Raw genomic sequence first — 16,120 nt, forward strand, 5'->3', positions numbered from 1 at the left:
ATTCTCTCCATGAGCTCACAAACTGAATGAGAAGGTGTGTCCAAACTTTTGGCCTTTACAATCAGTTCATTTAAAAAAATACAAATATTTAACAATATTTATTAACACCCACAAACATTCAGAAAAAAATGGTAACGATTGAGAATGCATTAGCAATTTTAACACCACCAAAATTGTCCACGAGAACTACAATAAGATGTATTTTATAATAAAACAGCTGCTCCGTGACGGTACAAAACTTACAGTTCCAACACTTTTTAGCTTGCAACAAAAGACTAGACTAGCCAACACCTTGTAAAGCAGGGGTCGGCAACCTTTTTGAAAGCAAGAGCTACTTCTTGGGTACTGATTAATGCAAAGGGCTACCAGTTTGATACACACTTCAATACATTGCCAGAAATAACCAATTTGCTCAATTTACCTTTAATAAATAAATCGATATATATATATATATATATAAATATAAAAATTGTTATTTCTGTCTGTCATTTCGTGGTACATTTTTCTTCCTTTTACGGAAGGTTTTTTGGATAGAATAAATAATGAAAAAACACTTAATTGAACGGTTTAAAAGAGGAGAAAACAGGAAAAAAATGAAAATTAAATTTTGAAACAGTTTATCTTCAATTTCGACTCTTTAAAATTCAACCGAAAAAAGGAAGACAAAAACTAGCTAATTTGAATCTTTTTCAAAAAAAAAAAAAATATATTTAGGAAACATCATTAGTAATTTTTCCTGATTAAAATTAATTTTTGAATTTTGATGACATGTTTTAAATAGGTTAAAATCCAATCTGCATTTTGTTAGAATATATAACAAATTGGACCAAGCTATATTTCTAACAAAGACAAATCATTATTTCTTCTGGATTTTCCAGAACAAACATTTTAAAAGAAATTCAAAATAATTTGTTACAAGATTTAAATTTGATTCTAAAGATTTTCTAGATTTGCCAGAATATTTTTATTTTATTTTAATCATAATAACTTTGAAGACATATTTCACAAATATTCTTCGTCAAAAAAACAGAAACTAAAATGAAGATTTAATTTCCATTGGTTTATTATTCTTTAAAATAAAAATAAAAAAATAATTTACTTGAACATTGATTTAAATTGTCAGGAAAGAAGAGGAAGGAATTTAAAAGGTTAAAAAGGTATATGTGTTTAAAATCCTAAAATCATTTTTAAGGTTGTATTTTTTCTCTAGAATTGTCTTTCTGAAAGTTATAAGAAGCAAAGTAAAAAAATAAATGAATTCATTTAAACAAGTGAAGACCAAGTCTTTAAAATATTTTCTTGGACTTTCAAATTCTATTTGAGTTTTGTCTCTCTTAGAATTAAAAATGTCCAGCAAAACGAGACCAGCTTGCTGGTAAATAAATACAATTTCAAGAATAGAGGCAGCTCACTGGTAAGTGCTGCTATTTGAGCTATTTTTAGAACAGGCCAGCGGGCGACTCATCTGGTCCTTACGGGCGACCTGGAGCCCGCGTTGGTGACCCCTGCTGTAAACTAGACACTCACTAACTCATAGAAGATATGACAACCAGACAGCATAATCAGCTCATTTTTAAAACCTAAATATCTAACAACTAATATTTATTAACACACACAAAAATAGCAAAAAACATTACCGTTGGGCACTGGTATTGATCCCAGGTAGCGGGAATTGGTACTGTATCGGTTCAAATGTGAACTGTACCCATTCTTAGTTGGGACGCCCCAAATATTGAATACTACTTAATGCTGGGATAGGCTCCAGCACCCTCGCCACTTTGAAAGGGACAAGCGGTAGAAAATGGATGGATGGATGTATATTTCTTGCAGTAATGTTGGCAAGAAGCCAGCGTCTGGCCTCACTCACTTGAAGTAGAGCGCCAGGTCTGTGGCGATGATGGCGATGTCCATCAGGTGGATGACCGTGTCATGTTGGCGCCGGTTCAGGTTCTGGTAGATGTTCAACGACTGCAACCCAACACACACGTGTGTTACTCTGTCTGTGTGTGTGTGTGTGTGTGTGGGTGTGTGTGTACCTCATCCCTCAGCAGGGTCTTGCCAAACTCAAGATGGTGCCTTTCCAAGATGGACGAGCCGTGGAGTTTTGCCAGAGGATTACCTGACCTGCACAGGTAGAAGAGCAGACGGTGAGACCGCCTCCTCTCTCAGGTGAGGCCAGACAAACAGGATGATGATGTCATGTGCACACCTGGGCTCCTCTCTCAGGTGAGGCCAGACAAACAGGATGATGATGTCATGTGCACACCTGGCCTCCTCTCTCAGGTGAGGCCAGACAAACAGGATGATGATGTCATGTGCACACCTGGCCTCCTCTCTCAGGTGAGGCCAGACAAACAGAATGAAATGTCATGTGCACACCTGGCCACTAGGGGGCAGTCTTCATTTATTTACTATTCCTCTCTACAAACTTCTTGTTCCTTCCTTTTTTGTTATTTGTCCGCCGGTATTCATCCCGATCCAGCATCAAAACGTATCATCAAAAGTAGGGCTGGGCGATACATGCGATACATGTGATATATCGCAGGTTTGTCTCTGTGCGATATAGAAAATGACTTTATGGTAATATTGGAGTATACCTTCTCACACAGTTGCTTTTAGCTGCTGGCATTACATTACAGGCTATTCTCACTACTTCTTGTGTCTCCTTCTCACAGACAGCAAGCTCACATACTGTCACCTCACACGTCACATACTGTCACCTCACACGTCACATACTGTCACCTCACACGTCACATACTGTCACCTCACACGTCACATACTGTCACCTCACACGTCACATACTGTCACCTCACACGTCACATACTGTCACCTCATACCTCACATACTGTCACCTCACACGTCACATACTGTCACCTCACACCTCACATACTGTCACCTCACACGTCACATACTGTCACCTCATACCTCACATACTGTCACCTCACACGTCACATACTGTCACCTCACACGTCACATACTGTCACCTCATACGTCACATACTGTCACCTCATACGTCACATAGTCACCTCACACGTCACATACTGTCACCTCACACCTCACATACTGTCACCTCACACGTCACATACTGTCACCTCACACGTCACATACTGTCACCTCACACGTCACATACTGTCACCTCACACGTCACATACTGTCACCTCATACCTCACATACTGTCACCTCATACGTCACATACTGTCACCTCACACGTCACATACTGTCACCTCACACGTCACATACTGTCACCTCACACGTCACATACTGTCACCTCATACCTCACATACTGTCACCTCATACGTCACATACTGTCACCTCACACGTCACATACTGTCACCTCATACGTCACATACTGTCACCTCACACGTCACATACTGTCACCTCATACGTCACATACTGTCACCTCACACCTCACATACTGTCACCTCATACGTCACATACTGTCACCTCATACCTCACATACTGTCACCTCATACGTCACATACTGTCACCTCACACGTCACATACTGTCACCTCACACGTCACATACTGTCACCTCACACCTCACATACTGTCACCTCATACCTCACATACTGTCACCTCATACGTCACATACTGTCACCTCACACGTCACATACTGTCACCTCATACGTCACATACTGTCACCTCATACGTCACATACTGTCACCTCATACGTCACATACTGTCACCTCACACGTCACATACTGTCACCTCATACGTCACATACTGTCACCTCATACGTCACATACTGTCACCTCACACGTCACATACTGTCACCTCATACGTCACATACTGTCACCTCATACGTCACATACTGTCACCTCACACGTCAAATACTGTCACCTCATACGTCACATACTGTCACCTCACACGTCACATACTGTCACATACTGTCACCTCACACGTCACATACTGTCACCTCACACGTCACATACTGTCACCTCACACGTCACATACTGTCACCTCATACGTCACATACTGTCACCTCATACCTCACATACTGTCACCTCACACGTCACATACTGTCACCTCACACGTCACATACTGTCACCTCATACGTCACATACTGTCACCTCATACGTCACATACTGTCACCTCACACCTCACATACTGTCACCTCACACGTCACATACTGTCACCTCATACGTCACATACTGTCACCTCATACCTCACATACTGTCACCTCATACGTCACATACTGTCACCTCATACGTCACATACTGTCACCTCATACCTCACATACTGTCACCTCACACGTCACATACTGTCACCTCATACGTCACATACTGTCACCTCATACCTCACATACTGTCACCTCATACGTCACATACTGTCACCTCACACGTCACATACTGTCACCTCACACGTCACATACTGTCACCTCACACGTCACATACTGTCACCTCACACGTCACATACTGTCACCTCATACGTCACATACTGTCACCTCATACGTCACATACTGTCACCTCATACCTCACATACTGTCACCTCATACGTCACATACTGTCACCTCATACGTCACATACTGTCACCTTACACGTCACATACTTTCACCTCACACCTCACATACTGTCACCTCATACGTCACATACTGTCACCTCATACGTCACATACTGTCACCTCATACGTCACATACTGTCACCTCACACGTCACATACTGTCACCTCACACCTCACATACTGTCACCTCACACGTCACATACTGTCACCTCACACGTCACATACTGTCACCTCACACGCCACATACTGTCACCTCACACGTCACATACTCTCACCTCACACGTCACATACTGTCACCTCACACGTCACATACTGTCACCTCATACGTCACATACTGTCACCTCACACGTCACATACTGTCACCTCACACGTCACATACTGTCACCTCATACGTCACATACTGTCACCTCATACGTCACATGCTGTCACCTCACACGTCACATGCTGTCACCTCATACGTCACATGCTGTCACCTCATACGTCACATACTGTCACCTCACACGTCACATACTGTCACCTCATACGTCACATACTGTTACCTCACACGTCACATACTGTCACCTCACACGTCACATACTGTCACCTCATACGTCACATACTGTCACCTCATACGTCACATACTGTCACCTCACACGTCACATACTGTCACCTCATACCTCACATACTGTCACCTCATACCTCACATACTGTCACCTCATACGTCACATACTGTCACCTCATACGTCACATACTGACACGTCACATACTGTCACCTCATACCTCACATACTGTCACCTCATACGTCACATACTGTCACCTCATACGTCACATACTGTCACCTCACACGTCACATACTGTCACCTCACACGTCACATACTGTCACCTCACACGTCACATACTGTCACCTCACACGTCACATACTGTCACCTCACACGTCACATACTGTCACCTCACACGTCACATACTGTCACCTCATACGTCACATACTGTCACCTCATACCTCACATACTGTCACCTCATACCTAACATACTGTCACCTCATACCTCACATGCTGTCACCTCACACGGGGCCTCGCAAGTTTCACAACTTGCTCGCCTACTGCATCCACACACGTTTTTTTACTGGAATAGCATGTTGTAGTTTGAAATGTGGTGGTGTTAGCGGAGCCTCACTTCATCTGGTAGAGGTTGTTGGTGCCTCGGTGGTCAATGTCGTGGCAGAAGCCAGCGGTCACCATGGCCATGCACTCCAGGTCAGTGTAGTAACGCTTCAGGTCACCTGTCTGAACACAAGTCAGTTGCAGACCAGGTGCACCACAATTTTAAATTTTACTAAGCAGTGGCTAACTTATTTTTACACTTGTAGGGCAGGTGATAAGTCTGTGAATCTTTGGGCACCAAAAGATTCGATTGGATTTCTGGGCTGACGATCCGATTCAAAATGCTTTCTCGATTCTACACGATTCTTCATCCAAACGGATTCTAGCAAAGTTTTATTTGGTATAATAATTATTACGGGTGTGAATCTTTGAGCACCTAAAGATTCGATCCGGTTCATGGCGTGATGATTCGATTCAGAAATTATTCTTGATTCTACACAATTCTCCATCAAAATATATTATTTTAAAGTTTTAATTGGTATAATAATTAGTACGGTTGTGAATCTTTAGGCAGCTAAAGATTCAATCCGATTCATGGGGTGAAAATTCGATTCAGAATTGTTTCTCAATTTTACACAATTATCGATCATAATTGATTATTTTAAAGTAATAATTAGTATAATAATTAGTACGAGTATGCATCTTTAGGAGCCTAAAGATTCGATCCGATTCCTGGGGGAGGAGTCAATTCAGAATCAATTCCATTCTACACGATTCTTCATTGAAACTGATTCTTGCAATGTATTACTATTTCTTATAACAGATAGAATGAATATTTTTTTTAAAACAAATTACAGGTTAGAAAAAAATCCTTCTGGTTGCATGGACATGGCCAAAACTATATATATATATATATATATATATCACTTCCTATGGGAAAAATAATTGATACATTTAATATTGGAAAGTCAAACAGCGTGTGTGTGTGTGTGTGTGTGTGTGTGTGTGTGCGTGTGTGTGTGTGTGTGTGTGTGACAGATACCATGAGCAGAGTAAACATGGTCTGTCCAACGTTGAATCCATGTCTCCAGTTATGATAGGTGATCTTCCTGTAGCCCTTACTCAGCGAGTACATGAACCTCACCAGGACCTGCACACACACACACACACAAGCACACACACACACACACACACACACACACACGGTCATGATGGCGGTGAGAGTGAAGGAGGAGTAGTAGAGAGAGGAGTGGGTGAGTCACCTCTCTGGGGATGTGAAACTTGTCCACCACTTTGAGTTCGTAGTACATCTTGACGCCACACTTGACCAGCTCCAACTCACTGTGCTCAAAGTCACAGAAGTGAAACTCCAGGATCTCAGCTTTCTTGGTGTCGGGAAGAACTTCAGACTGCACCAAAAACCACATTCTTACACACGTGCCAAACACACACATACACACAATAGTACTAGTAGCACACACTGATCTTTGTGTATGTTAGTGGACACTACACACTCTACGTTACACACCTCTGTGAGTTACGATATTTGTGTACATAAGTTCACAAATGTTTGTGTACGTACGTTACACACTTCTGTGTATGTACATTACAAATGTTTGGGTACATAAGTCAAAAATATTTGTGTAAGTACGTTATACACTTCTGTATATGTATGTTATGATTGAGTACATAAGTCACAAATGTTTGTGTATGTACGTTACGATTGTTTGTGTACATGAGTAACAAATGTTTGAGTATGTATGTTACGATTGTTTGTATACATAAGTCACAAATGTTTGAGTATGTATGTTACACACTTCTGTGTATGTACGTTACAATTGTTTGAGTACATAAGTCACAAATGTTTGTGTACGTACGTTACACACTTCTGTATATGTACAGGTATGTTATGATTGTTTGTGTACATGAGTAACAAATGTTTGCATATGTATGTTACGATCATTGGTGTACATAAGTCACAAATGTTTGTGTATGTACATTACGGTTGTTGGTGTACATAAGTCACAAATGTTTGTGTATGTACGTTATGATTGTTTGTGAACATAAGACACAAATGTTTGTGTATGTACCTTATGATTGTTTGTGAACATAAGTCACAAATGTTTGTGGAAATACGTTACAAATGTCTGTGTATGTACGTTAGGATTGTTTTCGCAAATAAGTCACAAATGTTTGGATACATATGTTACAAATGTCTGTGTATGTACGTTACAATTTTTTGTGTACATAAGTCACAAATGTTTGGATACATATGTTACAAATGTCTGTGTATGTACGTTATGATTGTGTACATAAGTCACAAATGTTTGCATACATACATTACAAATGTCTGTGTATGTACGTTATGATTGTTTGTGAACATAAGTCACACGTTTGTGTATGTACCTTATGATTGTTTGTGAACATAAGTCACAAATGTTTGTGGAAGTACGTTACAAATGTCTGTGTATGTACGTTAGGATTGTTTTCGCAAATAAGTCACAAATGTTTGGATACATATGTTACAAATGTCTGTGTATGTACGTTACAATTTTTTGTGTACATAAGTCACAAATGTTTGGATACATATGTTACAAATGTCTGTGTATGTACGTTATGATTGTGTACATAAGTCACAAATGTTTGCATACATACATTACAAATGTCTGTGTATGTACGTTATGATTGTTTGTGTACATAAGTCACACGTTTGTGTATGTACGTTACAATTATGTACATGAGTCACAAATGTTTGTGTATGTACATTACAAATGTCTGTATGTACGTTACACATGTTGTGTACATAAGTCACAAATGTTTGTTTATGTACGTTACGATTGTTTGTGTACATAAGTCCCAATTTTTTGTGTATGTACTTTATGATTGTTTGTGTACATAAGTCACAAAAAGTTTGTGGAAGTACATTACAAAGGTCTGTGTATGTGTTACGATTGTTTGTGTACATGAGTCACAAATGTTTGAGTATGTACGTTACCAATGTCTGTGTATGTACGTTATGACTGTTTGTGTACATGAGTCACAAATGTTTGAGTATGTACGTTACAAATGTCTGTGTATGTACGTTATGACTGTTTGTGGACATGAGTCACAAATGTTTGTGTATGTACGTTACAATTGTTTGTGTACATGAGTCACAAATGTTTGAGTATGTACGTTACAAATGTCTGAGTATGTACGTTATGACTGTTTGTGTACATGAGTCACAAATGCTGGTGTACATACAGTACAAATGTTTGTGTATGTACATTACGATTGTTTGCGTACATAAGTGACAAATGTTTGTGTACGTACGTTTTGATTGTGTACATAAGTTATAAATATTTATGTACGTACGTTACAAATGTTTGTGTATATTCGTTACGATTGTTTGCATACATAAGTCACAAATGTTTGTGTATGTACGTCACGATTGTGTACATAATTCACAAAGGTTTGTGTATGGACGTTACGATTGTTTGTGTACATAATTCACAAAGGTTTGTGTATGGACGTTACGATTGTTTGTGTACATAAGTCAAAAACGTTTGTATATACGTCACAAATGTTTGTGTATGTACATCACAAATGTTTGTGTATGTACATCACAAATGCTTGTGTACTCAAGTCACAAATGTTTGTGGGAGTATGTCATAAAAGTTTGTGTATGTACGTCACAAATGTTGGTGTATGTACGTCACAAATGTTTGTGTACGTACATTAGAAATGTTTGTGAATGTACAATACGATTGTTTGCCTGCATATGTCAAAAATGTGTGTGTATGTACATTTCGATTGTGTACATAAGTCACAAATATTTGTGTATGTGCATCACAAATGTTTGTGTAACTACATCACAAATGTTTGTGTATGTACGTTAAAAGTGTTTGTGTATGTACGTCACACATGTATGTGTATTACGTCAAAAATGTTTGTCTATGTGCATCACACATATTTGTGTATGTACGTAACAAATGTTTTTGTATATACATCACAAATTGTTGTATATGTACGTCACACATGTTTGTGTACTGTACGTGCGTTACAAATGTTTGTGTGCATAAGTTACAAATGTTTGTGTATACACGTTACAAATGTTTGTATACATTTGTTACAAATGTTTGTGTATACACGTTTGTAAACATACGTAACAAATGTTTGTGTATATACGTTACAAATGTTTGTGTGCATACACTACAAATCTTAATGTTTGTGTATAATTGTTACAAATGTTTGTATGCATAAGTTCCAAACATTTGCATACAATTGTTACAAATGCTTGTGTACATATGTTCCAAATGTTTGTGTATAATTGTTACAAATGTTAGTGCACATTTGTTAAAATATTTGTGTACAATTGGTACAAATGTTAGTGCACATACATTAAAAATGTGTACATACGTAAAAAATGTTTGTGTCCAAGTGTAAGAAATTTGTGTGCATTGATTACAAATGTTTGTGTGCATACGTTCTAAACGTTTGTGTACAATTGTTACACATGTTAGTGTACATACAAATGTCTTGGATGTTTGTGTACATATGTTAAACATGTTTGTGTTCATCCTTTAAAAATGTTTGTGTACAAGCGTGAGAAATGTTTGTGTACATTTGTCATGAATGTTTGTGTACAGTGCATATGTTACAGATGTGTTGACAATGTTTGTGTACATTGATAACAAATTTGTGTACATTACTGTAAGGGACAAATGTTTGTGTACAAGTGTTCTAAATGTTTGTGTACAAGTGTTCTAAATGTTTGTGTACATTGATTAGAAATGTTTGTCTACATTGATTAGAAATATTTGTACACATTACAGTAAGTGACAAATGTCTGTGTACATTACAGTAAGTGACAAATGTTTGTGTACAAGTGTTTTAAATGTTTGTGTCCATTGATTAGAAATGTTTGTGTACATTACAGTAAGTGACAAATGTTTGTGTACAAGTGTTTTAAATGTTTGTGTCCATTAATTAGAAATGTTTGTGTACATTACAGTAAGTGACAAATGTTTGTGTACATTACAGTAAGTGACAAATGTTTGTGTACATTACAGTAAGTGACAAATGTTTGTGTACAAGTGTTTTAAATGTTTGTGTCCATTGATTAGAAACGTTTGTGTACATTACAGTAAGTGACAAATGTTTGTGTACATTACAGTAAGTGACAAATGTTTGTGTCCATTGATTAGAAATGTTTATCTACATTACAGTAAGTGACAAATGTCTGTGTACATTACAGTAAGTGACAAATGTTTGTGTACAAGTGTTTTAAATGTTTGTGTCCATTGATTAGAAATGTTTGTGTACATTACAGTAAGTGACAAATGTTTGTGTACAAGTGTTTTAAATGTTTGTGTCCATTGATTAGAAATGTTTGTGTACATTACAGTGACAAATGTTTGTGTACATTACAGTAAGTGACAAATGTTTGTGTACATTACAGTAAGTGACAAATGTTTGTGTACAAGTGTTTTAAATGTTTGTGTCCATTGATTAGAAATGTTTGTGTACATTACAGTAAGTGACAAATGTTTGTGTACATTACAGTAAGTGACAAATGTTTGTGTACATTACAGTAAGTGAGAAATGTTTGTGTACAAGTGTTTTAAATGTTTGTGTCCATTGATTAGAAACGTTTGTGTACATTACAGTAAGTGACAAACGTTTGTGTACATTACAGTAAGTGACAAATGTTTGTGTCCATTGATTAGAAATGTTTATCTACATTACAGTAAGTGACAAATGTCTGTGTACATTACAGTAAGTGACAAATGTTTGTGTACAAGTGTTTTAAATGTTTGTGTCCATTGATTAGAAATGTTTGTGTACATTACAGTGACAAATGTTTGTGTACATTACAGTAAGTGACAAATGTTTGTGTACATTACAGTAAGTGACAAATGTTTGTGTACAAGTGTTTTAAATGTTTGTGTCCATTGATTAGAAATGTTTGTGTACATTACAGTAAGTGACAAATGTTTGTGTACAAGTGTTTTAAATGTTTGTGTCCATTGATTAGAAATGTTTGTGTACATTACAGTAAGTGACAAATGTTTGTGTACATTACAGGAAGTGACAAATGTTTGTGTACATTACAGTAAGTGAGAAATGTTTGTGTAGCAGTATGTGTGTAGTATGTCCCAGCTGTATATTTGAAGAATGTTAGTGTAGATATTGAAGAGGTGTTTGTGTTGTTGCTGACCAGGATCTCCTGCAGTTCCTCCTCTTCACATTCCTCAGGCTCCTTCCCCCATCTCTCTCGGGTGTTCTGGGGAGCACACCTCACTTAGTCAGCTGACCTGACCTCTGTCATACATCCCAGGTTTCAGACATGTTTAGTTTCCACCGCACACCTGGGTCTTTGACCTTCCCCACGAGAGTGTGTGTGTGTGTGTGTGTGCCGGACTAACCAGGATGTGCTGGATCTCGTCCTTGCGACACTTGACGTGGTAGAGCACCATGTCCTGGAAGATGTCCTTCCTGTTCTCCAGCTTGTTCATCTTGTCGTAAGTGTCCGTGTTGAGCACCGACCAGCCCAGGAACTGAGTCAGGGACTGCTCGCCACAGGACAACATCAACAAAAACAAAACAAATTTTCATAGACATAATAACAATAACAACTAGATGAGGTGTGAATGCTGAAGTGGAAGTGAAATGCAGACAGAATGTAGCAGCAATGGAAGAATAGTTGCAATGTTGGAATGATTTGAATGTTGAAAAGCCGACTCTAAACTGAAATGCTAAAGGAACGTAGGATTAATGTAGATACTGAAACGCTAATGGAATGTAGAATGAATGTAGAAACTGAAATGCTAATGGAACGTACCATCAATGTAGAAACTGAAATGCTAATGGAACGTACCATCAATGTAGAAACTGAAATGCTAATGGAATGTAGAAATAATGTAGAAACTGAAATGCTAATGGAACGTACCATCAATGTAGAAACTGAAATGCTAATGGAACGTACCATCAATGTAGAAACTGAAATGCTAATGGAATGTACCATCAATGTAGAAACTGAAAGTGAAATGCTAATGGCACATGTGATAAAAGTAGAAACTGAAAACGAAGCTGAAATGCTAAAGGAAGGTAGGATGAATGTAGAAACTGAAATGCTAAAGGAACGTAGGGTTAATGTAGATACTGAAATGCTAAAGGAATGTGGGATTAATATAGATACTGAAAGTGAATTGCTAATGAAATGTAGAATGAATGTAGAAACTGAAATGCTAATGGAACGTACCATTAATTTACAAACCGAAACTGAAATGCTAAAGGAACGTAGGATTAATGTAGATACTGAAACTGAAATGCTAATGGAATGTAGAATGAATGTAGAAACTGAAAGTGAAATGCTAATGGAACATAGGATAAATGTAGAAACTGAAAATGAAGCTGAAATGCTAAAGGAAGGTAGGATGAATGTAGAAACTGAAACTGAAATGCTACGGGAATGTAGAATGAAAGTAGAAACTGAAATGCTAATGGAACGTACGATCAATGTAGAAACTGAAACTGAAATGCTAAAAGGAAGGTAGGATTAATGTACATACTGAAACTGAAATGCTAATGGAACGTAGAATGAATGTAGAAACTGAAATGCTAATGGAACGTACCATCAATGTAGAAACTGACATTCTAATGGAATGTAGAATGAATGTAGAAACTGAAAGTGAAATGCTAATGGAACATGGGATAAAAGTAGAAACTGAAAATGAAGCTGAAATGCTAAAGGAAGGTAAGATGAATGTAGAAACTGAAATGCTAATGGAACGTACGATCAATGTAGAAACTGAAAGTGAAATGCTAATGGAACATAGGATGAATGTAGAGACTGAAAATGAAATTGACAACTGAAACGCTAAAGGAACGTAAGATTAATGTAGAAACTGAAAGTGAATTGCTAATGAAATGTAGAATGAATGGAAAAACTGAAACTGAAATGCGAAAGGAACGTAGGATCAATGTAGAAACTGAAATGTTAAAGCAAGGTAGGATGAATGTAGAAACTGAAAGTGAAACTGAAAACTGAAATGCTAAATAGGACAGTACGATGAAAGTAGAAACTGAAAGTGAAAGTGAAATGCTAATGGAATGTAGGATGAATGTAGAAATAGTTGGAACGTTGAAATCGTTTAAATGCTGAAATGGTTTGAATGTTGAAGAGTTGCAATTTACAGGAAAACTGTATTTTGGTTTGGAACTTGGGAAAGTGTTGGTGTGAATGTCCAGGATGTTGATGCTGGAATGCTTTGAAGAGCTTGAAAAATGTCACATTCATTTCAATGGGAACTTCCCGGAAATATGACAATTTTGGAAAAAGACAGATTTTTTTTAAAATGAGCTGAACCCTCACACACACACACACACACACACACACACACACACACACACACACACACACACACACACACACACATCACCTCCATGAGCGTCTCGTCCATTTCATCAAAGGGTTTTCCATCTTTCCTGTTGTAGAAGGTGGCCACGCCCACAATCTCCTCTTTCTTGTTGACGATGGGCATGGACAGAACGTTCCGGACGGTCCAGCCGGAGTCGTCCAGAGGTTCTTTCTGCGTGACGACAACAACACACAAATAAAAGCACAGGTGTTTATTAGGGCTGCTCAGATTCCATTCACAATCCAGACTCAATTCAAAATCAATATTTTGTTAATACCACTTGGGTGCCAGTTCTATGATTAACTACAATCCTCCATGAAATAAAGAACCGCTTTGATAAATGTTTACATTACTTAAAATAAAACAGGTTTTGCTGAATAAAATTCCAGCCAAACATTTATTAAAGTCAACTACAAGGATATATGTGTGTGTAATTTAATTTTCTATTTTAATTTTATTATTAACCCCGCCCACCTCAACTGACGCACAGAGGGAGGGAGCGGGGTGGGGGCGGGGTTTATTGCTAGCGGGGGGTGTATAATATAGTCTGGAAAGTCATGGATGCACGGGATTCTGGGTAACTGTTATGTTGTGTTTATAATGTGTTACTGTGAGGATGTTCTCCCGAAATGTGTTTGTCATTCTTGTTTGGTGTGGGTTCACTTGTGGCGCATATTAGTAAGAGTGTTAAAGTTGTTAATATCACAACCTTCAGTGTAACCTGTATCAGCCAGTATGGCTTGCAATTTCATACGTGTGTATATGCGGAAGCCACATACAACATGATACTGGACTGGCAAGCAGTTTGAACATGTTGTAGAAGGCATCAAAGGCAATGGCTTCATAGCACGCTCTTATTATTGTTATCTGGGTGACCACCAGCAGTTATTATTGTTATCTGGGTGACCACCAGCAGTTATTATTGTTATCTGGGTGACCACCAGCAGTTATTGTTATCTGGGTGACCACCAGCAGTTATTATTGTTATCTGGGTGACCACCAGCAGTTATTCTTGTTATCTGGGTGACCACCAGCAGTTATTCTTGTTATCTGGGTGACCACCAGCAGTTATTCTTGTTATCTGGGTGACCACCAGCAGTTATTATTGTTATCTGGGTGACCACCAGCAGTTATTATTGTTATCTGGGTGACCACCAGCAGTTATTATTGTTATCTGGGTGACCACCAGCAGTTATTGTTGTTATCTGGGTGACCACCAGCAGTTATTATTGTTATCTGGGTGACCACCAGCAGTTATTATTGTTATCTGGGTGACCACCAGCAGTTATTATTGTTATCTGGGTGACCACCAGCAGTTATTATTGTTGTTATCTGGGTGACCACCAGCAGTTATTATTGTTATCTGGGTGACCACCAGCAGTTATTATTGTTATCTGGGTGACCTCCAGCAGTTATTATTGTTATCTGGGTGACCACCAGCAGTTATTCTTGTTATCTGGGTGACCACCAGCAGTTATTGTTGTTATCTGGGTGACCACCAGCAGTTATTGTTGTTATCTGGGTGACCACCAGCAGTTATTGTTGTTATCTGGGTGACCACCAGCAGTTATTATTGTTATCTGGGTGACCACCAGCAGTTATTATTGTTATCTGGGTGACCACCAGCAGTTATTATTGTTATCTGGGTGACCACCAGCAGTTATTATTGTTATCTGGGTGACCACCAGCAGTTATTATTGTTATCTGGGTGACCACCAGCAGTTATTATTGTTATCTGGGTGACCACCAGCAGTTATTATTGTTGTTATCTGGGTGACCACCAGCAGTTATTATTGTTATCTGGGTGACCACCAGCAGTTATTATTGTTATCTGGGTGACCACCAGCAGTTATTATTGTTATCTGGGTGACCACCAGCAGTTATTATTGTTATCTGGGTGACCACCAGCAGTTATTATTGTTATCTGGGTGACCACCAGCAGTTATTATTGTTATCTGGGTGACCACCAGCAGTTATTATTGTTATCTGGGTGACCACCAGCAGTTATTATTGTTATCTGGGTGACCACCAGGAGTTATTATTGTTATCTGGGTGACCAGCAGCAGTTATTATTGTTATCTGGGTGACCAGCAGCAGTTATTATTGTTATCTGGGTGACCACCAGCAGTTATTATTGTTA

General features: G+C 38.4%; 1 protein-coding gene across 1 annotated transcript in view; it reads right to left on the minus strand.

Annotated features, from left to right (window-relative positions):
- pde6a (phosphodiesterase 6A, cGMP-specific, rod, alpha) overlaps positions 1–16,120 on the minus strand; it is a 110,159-nt gene that overhangs the window by 16,886 nt on the left and 77,153 nt on the right. The window contains exons 13-20 of the mRNA XM_061891968.1: positions 14,002–14,151; positions 11,986–12,129; positions 11,778–11,843; positions 6,841–6,987; positions 6,621–6,728; positions 5,652–5,761; positions 2,037–2,124; positions 1,868–1,968 (exon numbers count right to left, since the gene is read on the minus strand). Of these exons, the coding sequence (XP_061747952.1) occupies positions 1,868–1,968; positions 2,037–2,124; positions 5,652–5,761; positions 6,621–6,728; positions 6,841–6,987; positions 11,778–11,843; positions 11,986–12,129; positions 14,002–14,151 (914 nt within the window). The remainder of the gene's footprint in view (positions 1–1,867; positions 1,969–2,036; positions 2,125–5,651; positions 5,762–6,620; positions 6,729–6,840; positions 6,988–11,777; positions 11,844–11,985; positions 12,130–14,001; positions 14,152–16,120) is intronic.

Source organism: Nerophis ophidion, linkage group LG29 (assembly GCF_033978795.1).
Source record: "Nerophis ophidion isolate RoL-2023_Sa linkage group LG29, RoL_Noph_v1.0, whole genome shotgun sequence".
Classification (NCBI taxonomy): domain Eukaryota; kingdom Metazoa; phylum Chordata; class Actinopteri; order Syngnathiformes; family Syngnathidae; genus Nerophis; species Nerophis ophidion.